At 42.2% G+C, this 26,133-nt stretch overlaps 1 protein-coding gene across 3 annotated transcripts in view; it reads left to right on the forward strand.

Annotated features, from left to right (window-relative positions):
* pard3ba (par-3 family cell polarity regulator beta a) overlaps positions 1 to 26,133 on the forward strand; it is a 167,972-nt gene that overhangs the window by 9,702 nt on the left and 132,137 nt on the right. For all 3 annotated transcript variants that reach the window (XM_023966108.2, XM_023966113.2, XM_078931566.1), the window contains one exon: positions 19,002 to 19,182. In XM_023966108.2, coding sequence (XP_023821876.1) covers positions 19,002 to 19,182 — 181 coding nt within the window. The remainder of the gene's footprint in view (positions 1 to 19,001; positions 19,183 to 26,133) is intronic.

Below are 26,133 nucleotides of genomic sequence, written 5' to 3' on the forward strand. Positions count from 1 at the left end.
CAGTGGGCGGAGTCTGTTTTTGTTTGGCGATTGTGGCCGGCGCGGCTCGGCCATCAGTCATTGGAGGAAGGAGAGGGCCCTCCACGGCTCAGCAAGGGGCCCCGGTGTTAGCCACAGACGCTAATGAGCGATAATGGCCGGCCGCCATTCACGCGCCGTTTGGAGGAGCGCCACTGGTGGTTGATGAGGGCGGAGATGAGGGGGCGTCTGTGATTTGATTACTGCTCTGCCTCCTGCATCTACGCCGTGCCGGCGCCCACGCTGCGTTCGTTAGCCACCAGCCCGCTCAGGAATATTAATGCCCGTCTGATGAATGTGTTGTTGGTTTAAGTGCCAGCACTCGTGCATAGATCGCATTAGGAAGGAAACGCTCCAGGTCACGGCGAGGCTCGGACGCTCCCGCCCTTTAGTGTCCAGCTGAGGCTTCATCTGATCTGCCCTGCAGGCCTCACGTGGCGGTTGGAGCCTTTGACCCCAACCCAACATGAAGGTTTTGAGCCAATAAACTCCCAACTTGATGCTTTTTGACCTCCTTATTAAAAATCAAGTCTCACGCTGATAATTTGACTCCATTTTCAAAAGAAAAATTCCAGATGTACCAATTGAGCTCAATTTTTTTTGCATGAAAACTTAACAAATTTAATAAACCCAACGGACATTTCTCTTAAATTTGTCAAAATTCTAGAAATTCTGGTCCATTTTAGCTTTTTATTTTTATTTTTTTACTTCTTTTACCACATTTTGGTTGAATAATTTATCTTTAAAACAGTTTTTTGTGGTAACGCTTGATATCCATCTGTTCAGTACAGTTTTATTCCAAACATCAAATTTAGTTTTTTTTTTAATTAAAAAAACATTTTTTTTCTTCCAAACTGTAATTTTTTTTTTAATTAAAAGATAAAAAAATAAAAAAATATAAAAAATAATTAAAATATACAAAAAAAAAATTCTAAGCAGCAAATTTTGTGTTTTCTAATTCGGAAAAATTGAGAAAAAACAGTTCTGTTTTAGACCAAAGATTAAAAGCAGACAGACAAAAAGAAATGTCTAAATCCAAAGATGCAAAGACAAAAGCTGTAAACAAAATATATAATGTATTTAAAAAAACAACAACCCTAAACTCCACCATAATCAGTTTGGGAAATTTGGGTGGGAAAGTGTTGTTTTATTTATTTCACTCCTAAGCGTGTTTTCAAAACGGACGCGTTTGGTTCGGTTAAAGTGAACCAAAGTTGGTTTCCCCCAAAAATCTAGAAGAAAATTTCAGTCTGATCACACCCAAGTGGACCCTGGGCCGGGACCAGGAACCGCCCTCGGACCAATCTTTCCAAGTGTTTTGAGGCTGAAACAGACGTTCAGAGTTGGTCAGGGAAATATAAAGTTTATCCCAGAGGATTGCAAAGTGTAGGACTTTAATTATTCTTGCTCTTATTGCTTTGGCCCCGCCTTCGTAATTCCTGGCCAATAAATGAAGAGATCTTTAGTCATGTGGTTTTGCTCATGGGTTTTGGTTTGGATCAGAAATATCCGGTAGACGGCTGTCTAATACAGACCAAGGTTCAGAACCAAATTAAGCAAACCCGATCCGAACCAACAGACTTTTCCGATCTGAATAACCCCTAAATCTACAAATGGAGATTTGATTGTTTACCAAATCTTTTTGGTTTTTTCCTCATCATTACACATGAGGCTGATCACATTTGGAGACCATGGCATCTTCTCATTAACAAAGTGTCACTCTTTGTTCCAGGTTCATTATTTTTTTACTCTCAAAGGAGAAAAGCATAAATAAAAAATCTAATTTCCTGGAAAATTGAATGGGGGGAAAAAAAAGGTTGAAAAAAATTCTCTTTAATTAGGTCCTTTTAAGCACAGAGCCTGTGAGACATTCATGAACCTCGGGAGCCGTGGATGCTGCAGCACAAATGCGAAGGTTCACATTATCTGAAAATGTCACCTGTTTTATTACCAAACCCATTTCCCATCATCCATCTCTGCTGCCAGCTTGTCAAAGCGGTCAACATCTCTTCTGTTCCCCCTCCGTAAATCTAGGCAATAGCGTGATTCTTCCTGTTACTCTGCACATTTTTATTCAGCTTTTGGTCTGAATGGAGTTGCTCCTGAATGCGACAGAAACCAGGGAGTCCCGAATGTTGCAGTTCCCCAAATGACCACTAGAGGCTGGTTGCAGAGGGGGCGTAAATTCCTGCTCAATTTACTTAGAAGTCCTAAATGTTTGCTTTCAAGGATTTATTAGATGAACATGACTCTGTTTCCTATTCGTAAAAACTTGGCAGGTTTTGATTGGCATCTTACTTCAGATCCCAGTAGATGTTGTCAGAAAAAATTCACAAAGTTCTACATCTTTAAACCAATAGGACATATTTCAACTTCACTGCTTGTCTTTGTATTTTGCATTACTACAGATTTTTGCATCATTTTTACGCCGTTTTTATATTTCAATTCCTTAAGAAATGTGATGATATAAATTAAAAAAGTTGTGTCCCACAGTTAACTTTCAGGTAGAAGATAGTCTGACTGGAATGTTTGCTCAAAATTCAGACTTTTTGTTTTACTTTTACGAAACTATACAGACAAAATGTCAAAAAGCTTCATGACTTTTTGTTAGAGCCCCGCCCCTATTTTGATTTAAATGTATCAAAGTTTTTACGTTTTATTGTTTTTAGAGATGAACTTTTGGTTTTTGGTGTCCTTCAAGTGACATTTAACCAGAGGTTGCTTTCCACACATTTAATTTGAAATATTTAAGACCCCCCCCCCCCCCTCCCTTGTTTTGTTGTTTTTGTAACAGCTGTTCATTGAGGCGATGGTTTTTACCGCAAACGAGTTCTGACCAGCAAGAAAAAAGACCAAAAAGAAGAAAATGGGCTAATCTCAATAGCATTGACTAGACTGTGTGACTCCTCCCCCTTGGCGCTCCAAACAGGAAGTGCCTGCTGGCCACAGACGTCTATAGAGAAATAAACAGCTGATACTCAGTCATTCTATTGGTCAGAATAACCATTCTTACTCTTATTCATCTTTTAGCATCTACTTCATTATCCTTTTTTTTCCTATTGTTTACATGCTAAATTATTCAGCTTATAAACGGACCAATCAGATGCCTCCATATGAATGAGAGGGGGTTACCAAAGAAGTGTTGACTCAGAACAACTTAGACCAATCACTGCCTTACATCTGGCTTCGTATCGTGGTCAGAACAACCCCTCCCCCGTAGCGTTCCAAACAGGAAGTACCTGCTGGTCCCAAAAGGCCAAAATTCCATAGACTTCTATCAAGAAACGACCAGCCGTTCCTCAGTCTGTCAGAACAACCACTTTTGGTCTGATACCTTTTCAAAACTTGTTCTAGTTAATCATCTTTTTTTAATTCATGATATCTTTTGCTGTAGTGCAAGTTATTCAAGTAATAAGCCGACCAATCAGATGCCTCAGTAAAAGTAGGCGGCCTCGCGTCGACCGTCCGAAGCGTTCGATTGACAGACTCTCCTGAGCCCGCTGTCGGTGGAAGGGGTGTGGCGGTCCAATTACGGCATCCACGATCACGTCTGGTTCCAACACGGCGAAAGACACATTGCGGGAAAATGGCGAGTGAACTGACTTAATTTAGTCTGGACCGGAAGCGTCTCACTCCGTTTGTCCAGTTATTTATTACACGCTAAGTGATGATGTCATGCTCACACGCTCCAGTCGTCACATACGGTCTTTGGCCCGTCTGCGGTTTCCCCCCCATTTACCCAGACGACATTTGTAAGCTGGTTAGCACTCATCGTGTGAACAGTGCCACAGTTCAGAGTTCAGGCCAGCTGCACGTCCATTAGCTGATCGCTGGAGTCCCGCCTCCATGTGGGCGGGGCTTCAAACTCTAAAGTGACATGAATGGGTGTTTGTAGAAATGCACAGGAGAGCGGTGTCCATTGCGAAGGCCAACAGCGACGGAGGCGAGGTCAAATCGGTGGATTTCCTCCAGTCCAGAGGAAGCTGCAGGTTTGTTAAATTCCCTCCAAAAAGCAGACAATCAGCCTCGCTTAAAACGTGCAAATTTACCAAAGAAGAAACTTTAGTGAATAGGACGTGATTGCGAGGTGCTGATCGGTTGATTAGCCTTTGAATTTCAACCCCTCCCCCCCTCATTCACCTCAGTGACGGGCGCTTTGGACTGGCGTCTGAAGAGTCCCGTGTGAATGGCCGTGATGAACGCAGAGAGGATGTCAAAGCAGACTAATCAGAGGTGACGGCTCATCCTGATTTTTCCATCTTTACCTGGAAAACACGGACGGCGCCTCGGCGCTCGCACTGAACGAGGAACCGTTTTCGAGTTATTCCCTCTCAAACCGGTATTGGAAAAATAATCATTTTGCTGTATTTTTAAATTGTGGACAGTCGGTCTGAGCAACTAGTAGCAGCTTCTGAACAGGTGGATAAGCTCTTATTGTGGCGGGGTCTCCAATAAAGATGAGTTATCCAGGTAGAAGCATAAAAGGCGGGAAAGTCTGAGCATCTTCTGCTGCTTTACGACTAAAATATGTGGATTTTTTTTTAAATTGGTGGACGTTTCTTGTTTTAAATAAAAAAAAAAACTTTTTTGAAACTGTTGCGTGGAAATGAAACAAAGGAACAGTTGAAAATGCTGCAGAATTGGTGGCATAAGAATCCCCGTCATCATAAGTTTCTGATTAAAACTAATATCCAACACTAATAAAATCGATATAATTGTGTAAATACAAAATTTTCAATAGCTTCCAAGTTGAAAAAACTGTTTTGTTTATTTTTAATTTAAGAACTTGTACCTTATTCACATTAATTCCACTTTTTTCTTATTCAAATGAATCTTTATTTATAGAGCGCCACACCTGAAAGTGCTCTACATAAAAAACAGAAGCATAAATCCACCACATATGCACATTAAATAATAACTAGATTCATTAGTTTTAGATTTACTCCTAAAGGGAAGCTGGTTCTGCACGTTTGACCCGGTTCTGACATCCGGAGAACAAACGCTGGGGACCACTCTTCATATGATGATATTGGATTACTGATGCCCCCCCCCCATATGCTGTAATTGTGTTGAAAGAGCTCAATGGAGGCTTCAGAAAGTGATTCTTGCTGTTTTTTCTTCTTTTCTCGCCGTTGATTTTTCTCATAAAATCTCTCGTCTGAGTTTTAATTTCTCGCTCTACCTTTTGACTTTGAGTAATGGCAGCTCTCCAAAGTGATTTGTCAGTTCAGTGAAGCAAAAGAGCGGCGTTCGGTCGGGATGAGGCCAGTTACCAGTTTTAGTTTGCATACGGTCGTGTGACCGGCGGGGACGGCCGTCGTCTGTAAAAGCGCCGACACGCTGCGCTGCAATGGCGCCACACATTAGCTTCTAACGGAGCGAGACGGTCAGACTCTGACCTGACCTTCTGGGCATGCGGCGGTCTGGCAGTGGGAGCCTAAGGGCGGCGCTTTGGGTCAGGAAAGCACATGTGTCACGTTTGTGAGGGAAATGTGTGAAATCCTGTGCGACTGCTGAGATGACTGGCATCACACGCAGACTGTTGGGTCGGTTTTGTTTTTTTTCTTACATCATTCGCTCTGTTAGGCAGGTGAGACGTCTGATAATAACCAAAATCCCAATGAAAACGACAATCTTGGTTTGGTTGCAAGTGAACCCTAGTGTGAATCCCTACAGCGAGATCAAAGCGAGGAATTCAGATAAGATGGCAACGCCTTTAGAGGTTCACACAAATTAAAGGAAGCACTTTTATTTCCGCCTTAAGGCTGGTTTGAGAGTGTAATTGGAGTTGACTAAGTAATCAGCGAGTGATTGTTAAACAATCAAATTAGCATCCAGTCTTTTCAAAATAAAACCGCCCTTAAAAAGAAATTCAAATTCAACTTTATTTACAGAAGGCTTTTCCTGTTGCAGAACACTAATATCAATAATCGTAGTAATAGTGACAAAACGCGTCCAAGTCGCCTATTGATTAAGTAATTGATTTATTGGTTTATTTCAAGCATTAGTTCCAAACATTACAACAAAAAATGACATAGATGCATCAAACTCATTTCAGAAATAAAAAAATGATTTAGGAAATATTCAAATAAATGTAAGAAGAGTTTCTCTTCCAGGATTTTCAGATGGTGACTTAAAAGTTTGACCCGGTTCAACTTTCTTAAACGAAGAGCACGAGGACGGTTGTAGAAACTTGCGTAGCTATGTGGGCGAAACTTGCATTTACATGCCTTTTATATGTCGTTACGGGCGTTTACCTGTGGTTATGCCCCATTTTGATGTCTATGGGTACCTAGAGGAGCATAACATAAAAGTTAAATTCAATTATAAACACACCAAACAAATTGGCTGCATACAGAAAAAATGTATTTACAAATTAATACCAAACCACAATAAGTAAAAAGGTGAACCAAAGCCAGAACAACAAACAAAACCCCCACCTAACTGAAATCTGTAATCTTACCTGTAAATGAAAGAAAAGGGAAAGTCAAAGACAAACGCTACCCCACAGCTTCACTTAAACAAAACTGGACCAAACAAAACTACACAGAGTGGGCCTCAACACAAAACCAAAAAAGCTAAAAGTACCACAAAGTGCAACACACAACAAAACAGGCGGAGAAGAGCGGCCAGCTGCAGCAAAGCTCCCTTCTCACAGGCTGGAGGTCCCCATGATGCCTTTAAAGGCTGCCTCCATCAGCTTGGGTGGAAGCCACACCCCCTCCAGCGCCACACCTGAGAGTAATCAGACAGATAAACCAATATCTCAAAAATCTCCACTCTGATACGAACAAGATGCACAAAACGCAAAACAAAACGCCGTAACAACACGCGTTTACAGGTGCTTACGTTCATTTACACATCTACTAGCTTTTAGGTGCATTCATACGTGTTTACTGGCGTTTACTGTTGTTTACGTGCGTTTCCAGGCATCTCCATGCGTTGACACGTGTTTACTGGCGTGTCCCTAGGTGTGAATGTGTGCGTGCACGGATGTGTGATTGTGGTCCTGCAGTGACCTGTCCAGTTTTTAACCCGCCGTCGCCCAACAGTGGCCGGGTTAGGCCACTGTTGGGCCTAACCCAGAAAATGGACGGACGGATGGAACGGCGTTCTCATAATTAAGGACCACTTTGAGCTCTTGAACAGTACATGAATCTGTGATCGGAGCGGGTGTTTAATTTGAGTTTTTCTTAGATTTAATGTTCAAGAAGACTGTTAAATTAAAATGTGTGTTTATTAATGGAAAAAAAAGTACAAATAAATATTAAAAAATAATTAAATATATAGAAAAAGGTGTGATTTTTAAATCATAAAAAGAAAATGAACTGACATGTTTGATCTGCAAAAATCAGCTGTTGGAGCTTTTTATTTGGCACTTTGCACAACTCTCAAACGTGCAAATTTGAACTTTACAGAATCTCCTCATCTGAAAGCAGGATGTGTTCCCAAAGAAAAGATTTGGATTTGTTGTGACTCTGCAGCTTTCGCTGCGTCTGTAGCTGATGTGGATTTGTGGCCCAGCAGAAGGAGTCAGTCGCATCCAGCTAATGATCTATTATATATCAACTTGTTTACAGCAGAGCTGCTCTCTGACCTTACCAGCCTCCTGCCATCTGTTTTCCTACATGGCAGCCGCCCAGAGCAGTCCATACAGGCCTGCTGGTACCGAGTGTGTGTGAGTGTGTGTTTTCCCTCTGCACACTCCAACTGGTAATAACTCAAATCAGCAAAATGTCACACAGCGGGACGTGTGTTTGTGTGCGAGAGTGTGGCTCTCCGGCAGCCGGGGGATGAATGAAGTGAAGGTCTGAATCCAGCTCATTTAGGTTAAATATTTAATGACTCCTGCCACATCTGTGGCCGCCGTGCTGCACCCCGCCACAATAAAGGCAAATGCACGCCGCGCGTCATCTTTCCATTTCCCCTCTGCCCCTCGGCCTCATCACCTGCTTGATTGGCCTAACGAATGGAGCTCTGGGAATTGTGCCTGAACGGGCCACTGACATGCATGTGGAAAAGGAGGAAAAGCAGCTTTTTTAATCGCATGTGAAGCTCTCGAAGTGTTTATTCGTACACGAGACCGTTTTTGACAGGAAACATGGAAATGAGAAACCAGGCGGAGTCCCTCGGGTTTTACAAAAGTGTGTGTTGGTATTTTATCTAAAAAAAAAAATCTATTTCAATATCCCTAAACGTTGTTTTATTTCAACAATTTACTATTTTGTGCTTAATTATATTAACGCAGTTTTTCTTGTGACCATTTACAGTTTTAAGTACCTTTAACAAATGTGTCACTTCTATCGAAGGGAGGAAGCTGGCAGATAAGGTCACCGGCGGGAGCTGTGCCCCACAGTTCCAGCCACACTACAGTTCCCAGCATCCCCAGCATACACTTCCTGGATGCCAATCCACCACAGCATACTTAAGCTCTGCACTGAGGATTGTTTGTTCCACTCTGCCTTCCTTAGCCTTATATTTGGGTCTCATCTTCTGTCTCTTCATCTTCTGCCTGCCGCCTGCCCCGCCTTTCGCCTGGATCCTGACTACCCCCGTCTCTCCTCTGATGATCTTATGCCTGTTATTGACCCCTGCCTTCCTGAACCCTGTGGACTTTTATTCCAGCTAATAAACCTGCTGCATTTGGATCCAGCCGTGATTGTGACAAAAGCCACGTAAGATTTGCTCAAGCGTTGTGTCAATTGGGTACAGAACCGTAGCAGCGGGTGCTGATGTGTTCATGGTCATCACGGCAGCTTGGTTGACGTGTTCAACGCCACAGCTTTAGCTCCAGTGTTGACTTTCTTTCGACTGAGCAGAGAAAGGCTGATTTACACTTTACAGTAGTCAATCAATGTTAATCAGCGGGTTCTGGCGTGGAGAAAAAGCACCTTTTTTATATTGGATTTGCGTCGTTATGAAACATATTAAAGTTTCACATGGTGGCACAGATAAAAAGCAGCTTTTCTCCACGTCAGAATCCGCTGATTCGCAGTGATAAACAGTCACAGATTTATGGTTTGTCAAAGAACGTGTTTTTTTTAGGGGTAAAGCAATACTTACATTAATAGGACTTCTTTTTTTGGGCCAAAATGTTCATAACTGCACTTTTATGCATTCACAAATCGATGCTAATACTGTGCAGAAACTGTGGTTAAACCCTGAATCAGCAAATCTGTCTGACTGCTTCAATTCTAAACAACTATTATTTTATCATGTAGTGAATTAAAAAACGGTTAATGAATCTTTATTTATGAACATTTTAGACGATTCTTAAAGATGTGCTAAAAGAACTGCATTGTGGGAAAAACAATTTTATCTCTGACCTTTTGTGGATCACAAAATGAAAAATAAAAAGAAAAAGTGAAAGAAAAAGAAACTTCCTGGTTGAATGAACGTCAAAATGAAAACAAACCACAAAAAAAACAACCAGCTAAGACACAAAAAATCTGAACTTTTTTGCGCTTTTATGACCTAAAATACTTTTTTTAATTTGAACAGAAGATCGCTGTATTTTGTTGTTGTTTTCTGTTGACATTTAGGAACAAAAAAAAATGACTTTTGGAAGATTTTTCTTTGTTTTCTCTTTTGTTGTAAATGTTTAAACCGTGGTTTGTGTGACGCCGTGAAAGTAGCCATGCAGCGTTTTTTTTTTTGGGCTGTTGTTATTTTTCCCGCCTCCTCCCATCCTCACCATGATGGATGAAACTATCATGGCAGCACGCGTTTGACTTTGTTTTTTGCCTGCAGGCTTTAATGTTAAATCAATAACTATCTAATCAGGCTTGCTGGGAAGAACATGTGCTGATGGATGTGAACGGTTGGGGGGGGGGTGGGGGGGGGGGGGGGGGGTTAAAGCGTGAACACCTTGAGCCCCTGGCTGAATTCAGGTCTCCACGGCAACCAGCAGAAGCAAATGTCAGCCGGGAGTGATCGGAGAGCTCCTTAAAAATGGTTTTATTTATGGAAAGGAGGAAAACGGAGAAAATAAATAAATAAATAAATATAAAGGAGTCACAGGTGAGGGGGGCGGCGGCTTTGAGGTCCTTTGGGGGCGGGGTTGCGGTTCGGCCCTGGACGTGTTTATTTTTCACTTCTCTGCTTGTATGTGGCGGCTTCAGGTGATCCTTGGAGAGGGGCGAGGTGGGGTGTCCAGGCGTGGAGCGGCGGCGGCGTGTTTGCTCTGTGAGGATGATGAACGAGCCCGTGTGATATTTGCGCCGCTGAGCTGAGAAATATGAGCGCTGGAGCTCTCCCCCTGTCAAACACATGATTATTTTTTCTTTGGCTTCTCTTGTTCCCGTCATCCCTTCCTCCATCTCTGCCTTTCGGGGACGTTTGATTTATGAAGAGTTCGCCCCCCTCCCTTTTTATGAGTGTGCATAAATAATACTGCGGGCCGTGACGGCCTGAACCGCTGCACCTCAGCTGCTGTGGATGCATGCTTGTTGGGGGGGGATTTCTGCTTTCAGCTGGCCCCCCACGTGATCCGGATGAGGTGAGTGATGCTGGAACGCACAAGACGATGGGATGTTTTTAGATGGTTCTGCAGCTTTTATTGCTAAAATACTGTCGTTCAGTGTCCGGCTAGCAGTTTTGGTAACTACATCGGAATAGAGCCGGGAAAGAAAAAACCCAGCAGCGACATTTGAACCACTTTAAGATTTTGCACCGAGACTCTTCCAACTGTAAGGTGGCAGACATGCGCTAGGAAAGAGAAGAAGGAGAAGGAAAAAAGGGCCCCTCCCTGCTCGTCTGGTGTGAAACACCATGGGGTAAACACCCATTCAAGTTGGCGCATTTAGCGCGTTCGTAAGCCTTGTGGTATCCTATGGGGTCCAGATGACCCCACCCTTACATTGACGTGTTGTCCCTACCATGACAAAGGTGGAGAGGATTTCATCGACACCAGTAAAGATCACAAATCCTTGAAGGTAAAAAGGTTCAGCGCACTGTCTAGTGGGGTCCAGATGACCCCACTCCCAACGTTAACGGGCCTTGGATAGCATAAATTAAACACCCATCAAAAGTACGGTCTGAACGCAACCATAGAGGTAGAGGAGAAACTCAAAGGGGGGGGGGGGGGGGGGGGGCGCTGCTCGTCCTCATCCAAAGGAGCCAGGGGGAGGTGCATTGGGCGTCTGCTTTGGATGTCCCATCAGATGGGAAGACCCCAGGAGGAGCTGGAGGAAGTGGGCGGGTAGAGGGTAGTTTGGCCACTTTTAGCTAGGCTTCTGCCCCTGTGACCCGGAACCGGATGAGCGGAAGAAAACGGCTCGAATTGTATTGGATTTGAGGATTTTCGGCAAGGAATCTTGGACAAGCAGGCATTTACTGAATGAACTACGTTGAAATAAGATTGACGTCGATGTGCTAGAATTGGAACCATTTTCTGTTGGATGAGATGATGGATCGTTTCCCTCTGACAAAGTGTTTTTCACCTGTACCTTTTTTCTTTCTTTTCTAATTTATGCCAATATTCTTTTCTATATTTGTCAAAGATGTGGGCAGAATTTTCCAAAATGAAAACAGACCGATGCAAAAACAAATCAGAGTTTTGTTAACTAAGGAGCACCAAAGTAAAATGCATCATTAAAAACTCCATGTGTGACAGCTTCCACTTTCATGGTTCACACATTCAGACTCCTAATTAGTGAAAAAACCTTCAAAAAGGGACAGAAGCCAGAGCTGGAATTTAGGCTCCACCCACTTTTTGGGTGATGTATGTTCTTGTCTTGCGGTTAAAAGGTCTTCATTGAAGTGTTTATTTTTTAAACGCATTTTAATGCATTTTTTCCAGTTGTATTTGAGTCACTCCAGGTTTTATTGCTCTTTATTTTTAATTGTAATTGTTGGTTACCATAGAAACAATCTTCTGGCAGCATTAAATGATCAGAAAAGAATCTGTTTGTCTGTTTGAGTCCCAGGTGCTGCTTTTATACACAAAAGTGTTGCAAGAAAACATTTTTGCTTTACACGTTTATCATCATTTTAGCACAAGGAAGGTTAAAACCAGACTTTCTTTCTTTCTTTTCTGCCAAATGTTCGTATGACGTGAACATTTCTGACCGGAGTTAAAGGTCTCCGAGGGAAACGGGGGGGAAAAAGTCAAAACATTTAGTTTTACATGCAATAAAAGCGCCGTCACAGAATGAACTATCATTACATTCCTCAGGCCCTGTCTCCATAAAGTACCAAGAGATGAATAATAATAATAAAGGTATAGACTTTGTTTTTTTTCATGTTGTGAAGAAATATTGGTGGCATTTTAATCGAATGTATCCAATCCTCCTGCTCCTCCTACAATGTTTCAGCTATTTTAACTATTCAACCATTCAAATGTTCAGCTCTTTCAGCTTTTTCCAGCTATGACTTTTCCTTCTAGTCGTTGAACTTTTTCAAGATATTCCATTGAAATAAATGGGGAATCCTTGGTGCAGAAGCTCGCTGGTTCGATACCCGGCTCTGGCATTTTTCACAAACATGTCTTTGTTGTTATTGTGCTGTTTTCACTTCATTTATGGTCCACTTTCATCATTTCTGTCTTGTTTCTTTTTCTTTTTTGCCAATTATTACCCTTTAAGTTTCATTTTCGTTCATTGCATTCAGTTTCTTCTGGAAATGCAGCTCCTTCTAGTTTCCTTTTGCACTATTGTTATGAAAGCACTTTTGGAGTTGATGCATAAATGGGTTTAAAAAAGTTATTTGACCTTCTGTTTGTGAATTCAATACAATGTGACACTCGCCATATCTCTCCGTCTCTTCGGCCCCTCGGGTGGCGTGGGTCCCTTCTTTTACTTTGAAGTCCTAGCGCTCTCTGTCAGAGACCGAGTGTTTGTCCTCCTCTTGGAAAACGTTTGCCTGTTTAAAAATAAACGCTGCAGAGACTTTCAGGTTTAGTGCGATTACTCATCACATTTGGCATGACTCGGCGTTTGTCAAACATTATGAAAGTAATTGATTGTAGAACTCGTTAGGAGCTCCACAGATCGCTCTCTGATGGGGGGGGGCGTCCTCGTCAGACAGGCGCGCTCGCATAATTGGACTCCGGCGCAGAACCGGTCTGATTGGATCATCAAGGAAATGTCGGGTTTTTACTAACTGATTCAGCAGCCGAGAGCATCAATTGTTACTCCGGGAGGTTTTCATCTTTGGTTATATTTGACATTTTCTTCAGAAACTAAAACGGGAGTTTTACCACGAGTGAGCGGTGATCCCAACATCTGGATTTGACCTTTGACCTCCTCTAATCTCACTAATTTAACCTTTGTTTCATTTTAAAAAAAAAGCTGAAAGCAGAAAAATATGAAGATATTTCATAAACGCAGATTGTGTGAGCTTTTGTTTTCTTTGCTTTTTGAATCGTGCTGTAAGCTGTGGGTTTTGCCTGATGGCGGATTTTACCCACAATGCCTTTGTTATGATTCCCTGCAGCAGCAGCACTTTATTCCTTAATAAATGCAATTCAATTCTAGTTTTTGTATTTGTTGGCATGTCTAAGACCATTTTATTGATATGCAGAGCTGAATGTTGCCCCAGCTGAGGTTAGACCCCCCCCCCCCATGTGAATGTGCTCTGTCAATATTCATCATCATCATTATCATCATCATGCTGAATGGGAAAACATCAGTCAGAGCGGCACACACACTGAGGACAAGCTTCAGCTCTTTTTTTGTTTTGTCTCAGATACTGAAATAAACGCGGAAAGTTGGTGATAGTTTTTTTTTCCAAATATGAAATATTGATGAGATAATTTCCTACGAGAAACATTCACTTCCTGCCCTCTATTTCCTTTCAAAATAAAATAAAAAAATTGCTTTGAAAAGACTTTTATTTTTCTAACTTGTGATTCGGATCAGAAATTATGTAACCCTGAAGAACTGTGTATTAGAAGTATGTGTGTGTGTGTGTGCACGTGACATGTATGTGTGTTACTATTGTTTAGAGAAGGAGTGAAGAAGTGTGTTAGAGTCAAAGAAAAGAGAAAAACAAACCTGGCTTTAGATAATGACAAACACAAAGAACATCTCAGTGGATGGGGGGGACACATGTACACACACGCACGCACGCACGCACAAACACAAACACACACACACACAGGCTAAAATATGAGGAGAGAGAAGCAGGTTTGGTGGAATGGTAGAAGCAGAAGCACCAGGAGTGTGTTAGTGTTGCTTGAAAACGGTTAGAGGCTGCAGTGGCGCCTGGCTGGAACAAGGGGGCAGTGTTCCTTCTCTGGCCTGTCTGCGGGGTTGTCACACTGGGATATTTACAGCGGCTGGGATTTGTCTCTTGAAGTTATGGCTTCATACGCAAATCAAGCATCAATCTGCCATCAGAGTATGACCGGGAGTCGGCAGAATCGCATCAAGCTGCCAGGACCAGTTCAGAGTAGCTGTTGGTGTTTCCTAGGGGTGGGGTGGGGGTGGGGGTCTGCGACATCTACTTTAGTGTGTGTGTATGTGTGTGTGTGTGTGGGGGGGGGGGGGGGGGGGGTATTTGGATTCCTGTGAGTAAGACTGATCCCATTAATGGAGTTTCCTTCAAGACACCACAGATGATGTGTATTTTTTCGGGACAATTTGATTATCTTCATCTTATTTTGGTAGTATGAGTGGGGGTGGGGGGGGGGGTGGGGTTGCTTTTATGTTGGGATTCAAGTTTTAGGCGGAAAGGCGTGAGCTTTTTGTCCAGATTTTTTACTGCATGCAGAAATGAAACAGAAGTTGGGTAATGACTGATTTGCCTTTCAAAATAAAATACTGGTAAGGGTAACAAAAGCATTAGCTCTATATAAGAACTGAGCTGTGTCTGAATTCCCACCCCTAACTAGGGAAAAACTGTATAGTGCGGCACTATGTAATGCCCTAAATTTTACAGGCAATTCGAACACCATGCTCACTACATTTTTTTTTTTTAACGGCAGATATGACGTCATTGAATTCACAAAGTTAAAATCTGATTGATATGAGCGTTTTGCCACAATTAGTTATGAGTCCACTGTCTTCTGAGAGTAAAAACGTTGATTATTTATTTAAAGAATACAGTTGAATTCCAACGCAATGCATTGTGGTCCACAACCCTCGTCGAGCGCCCGACCGTACGATTTCTACCAATTGGAGTGTGGCACTGGGACGGCAGCACAGGGACAGGGGGGTGGCTGGAGGGTGGCAGTGGGACGGCAGCACAGGGACAGGGGGGTGGCTGCAGGATGGCAGTCTGAAATCGACTCCTGTTTACAAATGCAGCAGATTTTGCTGAAAAACGTGCAGTTAAGTCGCCGCGTGGTGGCATTTTGGATATGTCACGGTGGTCCAAGTAGTGAGGGAGTTCAGACACAACCACTGACGTGATTGTCTGTGTTTGTTTTAAAACTTTATTGACACTGTTAACAGACACGACTTGTGAAAGGACAGTCACAGAGTACTGACACTGATGGCTGAGTAATGGATGAACTAATATTACCAGTGTAAGCCACTTTAAAAAACCTCAAGACGAGATGTTTGTCTCCGTTTGCCTTCAGCTCTTTGTTATTAAAGCAGGACTGCTTCAAAACTGTAGCTGCACCGTCGCTTTACCCCCCTCCGGGCATGTTGGGGGTCCCTTTTTGTCAAAAGGAGATCATAACACGAGCGGATGGAGGCGAGCTCGGCTGTTTGTTTGCTGGGAGGGAGGTGTGTGTGTGTGTGTTATGGAAATGAGACGGCGGGGTCACATTATTCAGCAGCAGTTGACACGCTCCCTCCTCAGGTCCATATCAATATCCCACACTGACGCTGTGGGAAAAATAAGGCAATTTGTTTCCCCGAATTCTAATCACAGCGAGGAAGGACGCCGAGAGGCCGGTGTGTGTTAGGAAAGCACTCCATGGGAGACTGCAACACAAACCTTTTTAAAATCATTGTTTGAGTTCTTGCTGTAAATTTTCTCACAGGTTAAATGTTTGCATAGTGACCATTCAAGCTTTTTTAAATCTGTGATTCAAGGAAATTTACTGCATTCTTTCATTTTGGTTTGATAATTCCCGGTTTTCATGATCACTCAGTTAAAAATAAAGTCTAATATTTCAATGTAATTATATACATTTATGCTAATATCTTGGTTTTCTCTGGTGAAACTGCTCTGTTGATCACTTCATGATCAGACAGAAACTTAATTTGTGTTTGATAACAGAAACGTTATTAAAACGTGTCAAATCACCTTCAGACACAACCAGGCCGGTGGTTCTGCTATAGGCCCCGCCCACATCCAAAAGCATTAACCACAGCAGCCTCTACTAGTTAAATCACCATTTTTTTCTTTTCTGTTGTGTATGTTGGCGGCGGTCGCCAGCGACCTTGAGTGCCCAGAAAGGCGCCTCTTAAATACTTTTTATATGCTGACACTACAAGTATAGTAGGGTACTAGGTGTGCACAAATGTTCTTGAGAGGTCCGATACTTCCCATGAAGTGTGCACTTTTCTCTGGAGAACTCCAAAAGATCCATTTTCCAGCTGTTTGTCTTCCAAACGATGGCCGCCATCGACACCCCACCTGGCCTCAAGTTAAATAAACGTCACTTCATCGCCGCTCCAGATATTACAGCAGGAGGCTGTTTAGGGCTAAGGTGTGTGTTTGTGTGCGTGCACACGCCTCATTGTGCTCCGCAGACTTTGATTGATGCTGTCAGCGAGTTTGGAGTAGAGGGGCTCGGGGGATGTGGAGGGAAAGCGGGGAGCAGATAAAGAGTTGGAGAAGCATCCATCAGCTGGCACAATCAGATTGTTTGCCTGGCGTCGCCTCTTTTCTTCTCTCTGTTTTGCATCTGCTCGTCCTTCAATGCCTCCTCTTCCTCCCGACGCTTGAATCCGCACGAACGCAGCTCTCGATTCCTCTCTGCCCGCCGACGGCCAGGTGTCTCAGAGATATTGAATCGGGAGGGATTGGGGGTGTCGGGATGTGATGGATGATGCGTATCTCTTCACCTCCTCTGTGCTCATTGTTTGCATAAACTTTCCCATCTTCCCTTGCTGTTGATCCTCGCCTCGTCTGTTGTTTTACTTCCATCCCTTGTTTCACTGCAGTTATTGCTTTTAATTAAGTGGTCATTTCCGCCGCCGGCCTCGTCTAATGAGAGCGTCACGCCGCCACGCGCTCATTCATCAAAGCGCGCATCCACAAACGCACGCTTCCCTCCCGTCCTCAACCTGCCATCGTGTCCCTGTCTCAATTAGGATTGTTTGTCGTCCTCCTGCCCTCCATCGCCTCTCCGTTTGGCAGCTCCTTCTCTTGCTGCCGTCTCATTGTGGCAGCCGTGTCATTGTGTTTGACAGCTTCTCATTCCCTTGTCAGATCTCATTTGACTGCTGATTTCACACATACGCACATGGCCGCGCGCGTGGCGTCGATCCGTCTGAAACCGGCCTCCCGCCAAACCACAGGTCAGGGTTCCTGAGATTCCGAGGAAGTGCCTTCTGGCGGGTTATGAACCATCAGATCTTTACTAACACGGGAGTTTGGTTTCTCATCTGTTTGAGTAAAGAACCTTGTATCCTAATTTGGATCATGTTTGCAAAAAAGTTTCAAGTTCAACTCCGATCATCTTTTGAACTACTAAAGCGTTCCCAGTGATCTTTAAATTATAATGATGCCATTTTTAGCCAAAATCCAAAAACCTGGGCTCTTTTCTGGGACATAGTTTCCGCAGAGCAACAATAGTTCATTCGAAATTTGCCTGTGAGTTGTGGGCGGGACCAATCGCTTGGGTAAGCCTGTCCACACTTCCCATTATCCCTCTGTTTACACCAGGGGACCCCAAATCCAGGCCTCGAGGGCCTGTGTCCTACATGTTTTCCATCCAACTTGCCATTGAAGTCCCTTAATGGCTAAACACACCTGATCCAAGTAAGCAGCAGCAAATAAGGCAGGGTTTCCTACCCCAACCCTACCCTAACCCTCACGACCCCAACCCTACCCTAACCCTAACCCTCACGACCCCAACCTAATGCTAGGTTCACACCGGGCCTGTTTGGTGCATAACGCTGTTCATACAGGTCTACCCAATACTAGCGCATGAACTCACAGTTGAACGAGGCTCGGTGAAAAAAGTTGAAGCTGAGCAAATTTTACGAATTTTTCTACTCCAGGCTTTTTCCCTCACAGCTCTATTCTGACACATGAAAGACTTTGTGTCATGGTTCCAGTCGGACACAAAGCGTTATTATTAATTTCTCCTCCATGATCTATTTTTAAAGGGTTGGGACTTCCGTAGATTCAAAAAGACGGCATCCATACATCACTACCGAATCCCTGAGTCCCCGATTGGTCAAAGTTCAACTGGTTTACCTTTCAACGCGCGTTTAATGACCGCATGTTATGAACGTAGAGTCAGAAGACTGACTTGAAAAGTTGGAAAGGCCAAGAGTTTTGACACGCATATACACACGTTTACATAGACTTTTAATGGAGAGAGGTCGCTCAAATGCGTGTTTCCGGGCGTGAATGTATCATTACATTAACGGCCCGCACAAAAACTGTGAGCAATATTGGAGCTATCCAGTCGTACAGTTTAGAACCAGATGCCAGCTTGCATGAGGAAAACAGACTATTTATCCATAAGAATCAAGCGGAGCAAGGAGATTGTGGCCCACAGATTGTAGCTTCTACGTCACAACTACAAGCTTTTTCCAACGGCATTTTTTTGTCTGCTCCTGATTCACAATGATTTGAATAAAAAAAAAAAAACAATAACTCAGAAATGAAATTTTATCTTTTCATTTTCTGTATTTTTATCCTTCATCATGAGAAAAATGCCACAAGAAACATGTTAGAAGCAGCATTTTCATTGGAGTGGAATTTAAGTCGCATGATTCAGATGATCACAGGTTATGCTGGTTTTTAATACTTTAGCATCCGAGTCAGACGGCTCTTGCCTATGACTGAGTTAAGCTTTTCGTTCTTTTCCCTTTCTATCAGATTAACACTTTCAACCTCATCTCTTCCAGCTGGTTGCCATCTTTCAAGATGACCCCCGTCAAGAAACTGAGAGTCCCCAAGACATCGCGTCCAACGGTTTCTCCAGCGCCGCGGCGAGTCCAGAACCCCTGTCGTACTACGGCCACCTGGAGTACGAAGATCCCAGTCGAGGAGAGATTGAAGTCAACGAAGACACCCTCCTCAAATCCAGTAAGTCTCAGATCGAGGGCTATGAACAGCCACGCTCAATCAACACGTCTATGCCTGATGTGAGAAAGTGCATCACACATGAACACAGAGGTGTGTATATGTACGTGACATTGTAATAATAGAACACAGGTGAGCCGGGCAAACCAGAGAATATTTCTAACCTCCAAGTCGAAAACAAGTTCATTTAACATCAAGACAGCTCTGGAACAGCGGTCCTGCTCCCACTTACAGCTGAGCGCGAGAAACGATGCACCTTTTCATTGATTGCATGATGATTATGATGGATGCAGACCTTGTTAATGTCCTCTTTACCGTGTTTTTATTTCTCTGTCTCTTCATTGCTGCAATAGATAGATGGATAGATAGATGGGTGAATGGATGGATGGATGGATAGATATATGGATAGATGTTGTCTGTTTAATGAACCAACATCGCAGAGCCAACTCAAGTGGACCTGAATCTGCAGTGCACCTCCACCTGAAGGCCACAAACCACTCGTTTGAGGACAGTGAAGTCCGAATTCTAGCCAGAGAGAGAGGATGGTATAAGCGAGGAGTGAAATAAGCCATTTTTGTCAAGAAGGATAAACCTTGTCTTAATTAGAATGGTGGTCTAAGGTTTAGTTTTTCATCCATCTACGGCAGTGTTCTGAAACCCAAACAAACCCAACCAGTTCCACCTGGGTCATTAACAGCTGAAAGAGATGACCAATTTGGGGAGGGAGTCACTGGTTCCCCAACCCCCAGCTGAGGACAAAGGACTCTTAGAGATCCGGAACCATGTAGGCTAAGTTGACAATACCATCCAGTTTCAGGTCTGACTCCTCCCCAAATTTAAAAACTATATCCAGATGACAGTCCCTAAACCTACTACTATGATGGAATCAACGTGGATGAATGAGAGTCTTCATCGACAATGAAATGCATCAAAAATCAGACTTCATCATCTACATACAATTTTAAACAAAGTGCAAACAGGAAACGCTGAGGGTAGTTTGGTGGTCCCTTGGGTGATGATAATTGGGTCTTAGAGGTCTGGTCTTTCCTTGGAAAAGCTTCACTTTTGCTGCTGCAGTTGATGCTGTAACGCTACGAACACAGCGGCCATGTGACGGTCACTACCTGTATAGACATGTATATGGGCTCTATACATGTACACTACATGTATAGAGCCCACTCTTTATGCCAAGATGACAAAGAAACATGTATTGGGCTTTTACTACCTTCTTTGAAGGCCCAAAGCACTTTAAATTCCCAGTGTCCTTCACACCGTCACAGGTGGCTCTTCTGCCTGACACTGCAACGAACCTGCAATCTCCTGATCAGACGTCCACTGCTCTACTTCTGCACCACAGCCCTCCCACAAAACAGTGAACGTACGGTATTTTTTGGACCATAGAGCGCAATAAATAAAAGTAATGAAAAACCATCGGGTGATGTGGTTAGACTACATTACCCAGAATTCCTGGATAGGCCTAGAAGCAATAGGCAATTGGTTGGAGGGGGTCGATGGGAAGTTTTTCCTTGTAAACTGTTGTTCTTCAGGTTTATCCCCTGTACCTTGGATGCTCAGCCTACAGAAAAAATTGTACGTTGTAACACATACAATACCCAAAATCCCCCTTTACCTTTTCCCTTTATTACGTTTGTGCACAGTACTCTGCCAGGCTCCTGACTACAGTACCCATAATGCTCCAACAATCCATTAAGCAGCTTCATAGTTTATCAAAGTCATACTTAACATTTTGACCGATTTTTGAGCGCCGTGTACCACAGAAAATCGGTTCTAGGTCGGTAAACACAAACAGAGGTCATAAATAAGATGCGCTGTTGATTTTTGAGAAAGTACGGGAACAAAATGGACCATCATAAAACACAGGAGTAATACTCTCATCAAGGTTCCACCTCTTTGCTCACCCCAATGCTTTGAGTCTCATTTCAGTTGAACAGAAACTGGCGTGGGTGTCTTAAGTTTATTTATTTATTTTAGATTTTTTTCATATTTCACTAATGCGCTGTGATTATCAGTAGCTGTGTGATAAAACCAAGCTCCTCTTTAAAATTCCTCCTGGAATTGCCAAAAGGAGCAATTTCTCAAATGACCACTGGGGGGCTGGTTTCAAAATGTAGCAATTTCCCAATGACTCCAGTGTTGATAAACATTTTTTTTGGGTAGGCTTTTTATTTATTTTTCTGTTCATAAATTTATTGGTTCATCATTTCTTTTCTTTTTTTTAACCAGTTGCTTTGATGTTGTGGATTTGCATCATTGACGCGGTCGTTTCTTTAATTTGTTGATTGGCAGCTGGGTGGACTGGATTTTTTTTCAGCTCAATCATCCATTTTTGGAGGTGGGTTGAGGTCAACCTATGGAGCAGGCCCCTCCCACTTTAATATTGCCATTCAGAATTATCTGAAGTCTACATCCAGTCTTTTAATGACTTTGTTTTGTCAAAAAATGGGCAGAGTTGCTTATGAAGAAAACAAGCATCCACCCTGAAATGATGTTGAAAAGCTGGGAAGAGACAGGATGATGCTCCCACCTCTATGCTTCAGCTTTCAGTTGGAACAAACTATATAAATATTTCTGTACTTTATCCCCTTTTGTCTTTAGTCTGGTGGATCCAGCACAGTCTGTCTGAAAAACAGCTTCTGCCTCAGTGTCCAGTAATTTCTGGTTATTTGTTCTTAGGAAATGCAGACCTGCCAGAATATTTATCCATGCTGCAATTTCCCCACGGAGAGAAACGTCAGCCGGAAGAGTTGTGGGTTTATAAAACATGATTTTCCAGCAGCTGGGAGCGGGCTGTTCATTCTGCCGCTCACGATCATTCGTCTCTTTTTTAATATCCACCACAAGAGCAGCAATATCTCCCTTTTCTTCTTCTCTGTCATGTTTTGCTGCCTAGTCTTTTAGATTTGCCGTTCCTTTGATCCACAGTGACTCAGATGTGCACAAAGGAAAAAACTCTGACATTTGAGTTTAATGCTGGACTTTTTGTAAAAAAAATTTTTCCCTGAGCTGCTTCTTCCACAGTCTGAGAGGAAGACGGTGCAAACCCAGAGACCTGATCTGTCTTTTGTCAAGCGAACACGGCGTTCCAAAAGCCGAAGGATTCAAAGCCGTCGCCTTATCGTGGAATGGGATTGATGATAAACCGAGATGTTGAATGCAATGTTTGTTGCTTTTTTGCGTTCTTTCCACGTTGGAACGGGACGGTTCATCTTCTGGGTTCTGGAGAAGAATACAGTGATCTAAAGCAGCATTTTCTGTTATTTTGACCCCAATTTAACCAGGAAAAACGGTCTCAGATGGTTATTTACTTTTCCAAAAGCGGAAGAACATAAAAAACCTCATCATGAAAATTAACCAAAATGGAAAAAAAAGTTTAAAAAATAATTGACATTTTTTACAAAAAGTAAATGTACAAATTGTAAAGTAGATAAAGAAAAAGAAAACCAAGCCTAATTGTAATTTTAGCAACAATTTTCTTTATTTTATTTTATTCAGACTTATTAAAAGTGTGTTTAAAGAAACATTTTTAATTGATTTTCTCAGTTTATTGATAGTATATGAGCGTCAAATTTGGTAAAAGAAAGAAAGAAAATAATAAAAGTATTTATTTTTAATTTGGGTGGTCAGATATGGTCTATTTCAATAAAAACAGTTATTCAACTTTTTTTCATTGTTTTTTCAAAATAAAGTACAAAAAAATAACTTATGTTTTAGTTTTTAGGATTAAGATTTGGTTCACGTCCAGAAATGGACTGTATTTTATATATATATATATATATAAATGGATTTAAGCGATTTCAAAAATACTTACAAAAGAAATTAGTTCTGCTTTCCCCTTCTCTTGGAAAAAAAATGAAAATAGAGGAGCTTTTATTCTTTATGGGTTCACTTGAAGCCAAAGTCTCTCAGATGATGCTCCGCTTTGACCCTTTATTCAAAGAGAAAACAATAGAGAAAAATAGAATATTTGGTCAAATTTGCCTAATTCCTAATTGAAGGGGACCGTCAGCTGTCCGCCGTCTGGCTCCTCTTCATCCTGTCGCTGATGGTTCCTCTAAAATTCAGCTGCCATCCAGCTCCAAACCCTGGGCCTTCAACCTTGACCTCCCCCAGGAAACCCCGCCTACCCCACCACATCCTCCTCCTCCTCCTCCTCCTCATCGTCTCGCCCGGCCTGTCGTTTCCCCCTAACTAGATTAACCCAAACCCAAAGTCCAGCCGACTGTGAATGGACTAATTCTAGTCTCCTCCCACCGCTCCACCCCATCTTTAACCTCGCCACCCCCTCCAACCTGTTCTCCCTCCCCGTTGAAGCTTGACTAACCTGGTTACAGGGTGACCCCGTGACGCCCCTCAAATAAAGCCAAAGCGATGCAATAAAGCGCCCTTTTGTCGTCTGGACGTGCACGCGTGCGCACGAGCCGTGCATCCATTTAGCAGGAGCCAGACAAAGAGTTAAAGTGCTAATCGCACCCGAACCGCCCACGACGTGTTGGGTTTTAACCAGCCGTTGCTTCTTCCTCTGAAAGCAAACATCGTCTTAAAACACTTTAGGGATTCTTGAAGACTTAAAAACTACAAATCCCAGCTGATGAGGGGGAACTGTTTGAAATAACCAACGTTTTGCAAGAGACTTTTCTGAAGAAAGAAAGAAACTCATACAATGGAAAATTTGTGGGACCACAAAGGAAAAATGTAAATATGTGAGAATAAAGTCGTATAATTATGAGGAAGAAGTCGCAAAATTATTAGAAATAAGGGAATGGTTCCAATTTAATGAGAAAAAGCAGAAATCTAAAGAAAATAAATTCACAAAATTACCAGAAAAGTCAAAATATGACATGAAAAGGCATAAAAGTAATACATAATTCTGCAAATAGTAATTAAATTATATTTAAAAAGTCAATGAAATTACATGAAAGTCAAAATTTTACTACAATAAAGTTGTAAAATATGAGAGAAAGTCACAATTTTACAAAAAATGAACTTGTCTACCTTTTGAGCAAAAAAAAGGACAGTTGTGAAAAGAAAAGTCAATTTTTTAATGAGAAATAAAGTGACAATTTGAAAACAATGAAATAGACAAAAGTTTTTTTTTTTTTTAAAAGTTTAACATTTATAAAAAGTAAGTCAGACTCAGCAGATTCCTAAACTGTGTGATGTCTGTCCCTAGACAGATTTTGAGGAAACTTTTGAAGGAACAGTTTACAACTTTTTTCGTATAAATTGTTTACTCTTTTTTTCATAAATGTACAAGTTTTTCCCCGTAGAATTTCAATCTTTTTGTCTTAATTTTATTTTTCACTCATAATTACAGATTTTGTCTTATCATTTTACTTTATTCTTTAAAACTTCAACTTTTTTCTTATAATTTTACTTCATTCTTGTTAAACTTTCATTGTTTTTTCTCATTTTGATTTATTCTTTTAAAAAACTTTACTTCAATTTCATAAAAATCTTACTTTTTTCCATGTAATTTTATTTTACTCAGAAAATTCGAACTTTTCTTTTGTTTTCTTTTTTAATTTTACTTTGCTCTGTAAAATGTCAACTTTTTTTCTCATAATTTCACTATATTCTCACACATTTCTTTATTTGAATTTATTTTTTTACTTTTTTCTCATTTTTTTTCTTTCTTCCTTTTTCTCCTAATTCCAATAATTGCTCCAACTTTATTTTCATTTGCTTGTTTGTTTTTTAATTTTGAGATGGCTGTAATTCTCTGTTTTCATCAGGTGAATACAACAAGTTAAAACACGATTCCTGTCTTTTTATATTTGTACTTTTTTAAGGCTTTGACTTTTCCCGCTCCATCTATTATTCTCATGCGTAGATTTTTGGTGCTTTAATTTTATGCTTTGATTCTTATTAGTTATTTTGAATGGAATTCCGTTCAGCATCACAATTAAGTGTTGAAACATTATAAACTGGTCGTAGAGTCAGAAGTTTGTATAAATCTGACCCCAAAGTGCAGCGACGGCGTCACATGATGGACGGAGACGGCAGCTCTGTCAGGAAGTGCAGCGGCGGATTTTGGACCGTTTAGCAATCAATCATGTTAAGTGGAGACCGTTACAGAACCGCAGAACCATTTGAGGGCTTTATTTCACGCTCAGCTCACTTTGATGATTCAAAAAAAGAAATCTGCTTGTTTGGATGTGAGCGGATGGCGGCAAAGGCCAGGAAGCAGAGCTGCAATCAGCGAAGCATCAAAGTGTTTGTGCGTCGGGCCGGGCCAGTTGTTTGAACGGGGGGGGGGGCGATTGGACTTCACGCCCGCCCTACTGGGATGATTAGAGTGGCATTGATCTGCTGCAACACACACACACACACACACACACACACACACACACACACACACACGGGAAGGGAGTCCTTATCGCATCATCCCATGAGTCGGGCTGCTCGATCAATTGGCAGAAAGATGCGACCACCCCGCCTTCATGCGTGCAGACCCCCCCCATACCCCCACAAACACACAGGAGTAAATCACTGTTTGTGTTTGGAGCAAACACGCTTGCATCACACGCTTGCTTGGACACGCAAATGTGTCTGCTGACACAGTGGGTCGCAAACACGACGTGCCCTTGTGACTATCACCTCGGCCTGACACTGAACCAAAGCTGCAGGGTTATGTACATTTCCAAATAAAAGGGGGGGGTATTAACAGAATTGCGTCGGGAGCCCTGGTCAGGCCACGAAGCTGCTGTTAGACGCGGATAAACAAAATCAGAAATGTTTACAACTCCTCCACACGCGTCTCTGGCTGCAGAGGGTTGAACTGGAAGATGGTGGACGAGCAGAAGTTGGGTTTCTTTGAACATGTTGATGTTTCGTGACTCTGAAGAGAATATAATGCTCTGGATTACAGATGGAAGACATTTCATGCTTGGCTAATTTGAACCTGGACTCTTGTTTCTCATTTGGATCGTTTCT

The sequence above is a fragment of the Oryzias latipes genome, chromosome 2 (genome assembly GCF_053564925.1).
Source record: "Oryzias latipes strain Hd-rR chromosome 2, Olatipes_Hd-rR_3.1".
Classification (NCBI taxonomy): domain Eukaryota; kingdom Metazoa; phylum Chordata; class Actinopteri; order Beloniformes; family Adrianichthyidae; genus Oryzias; species Oryzias latipes.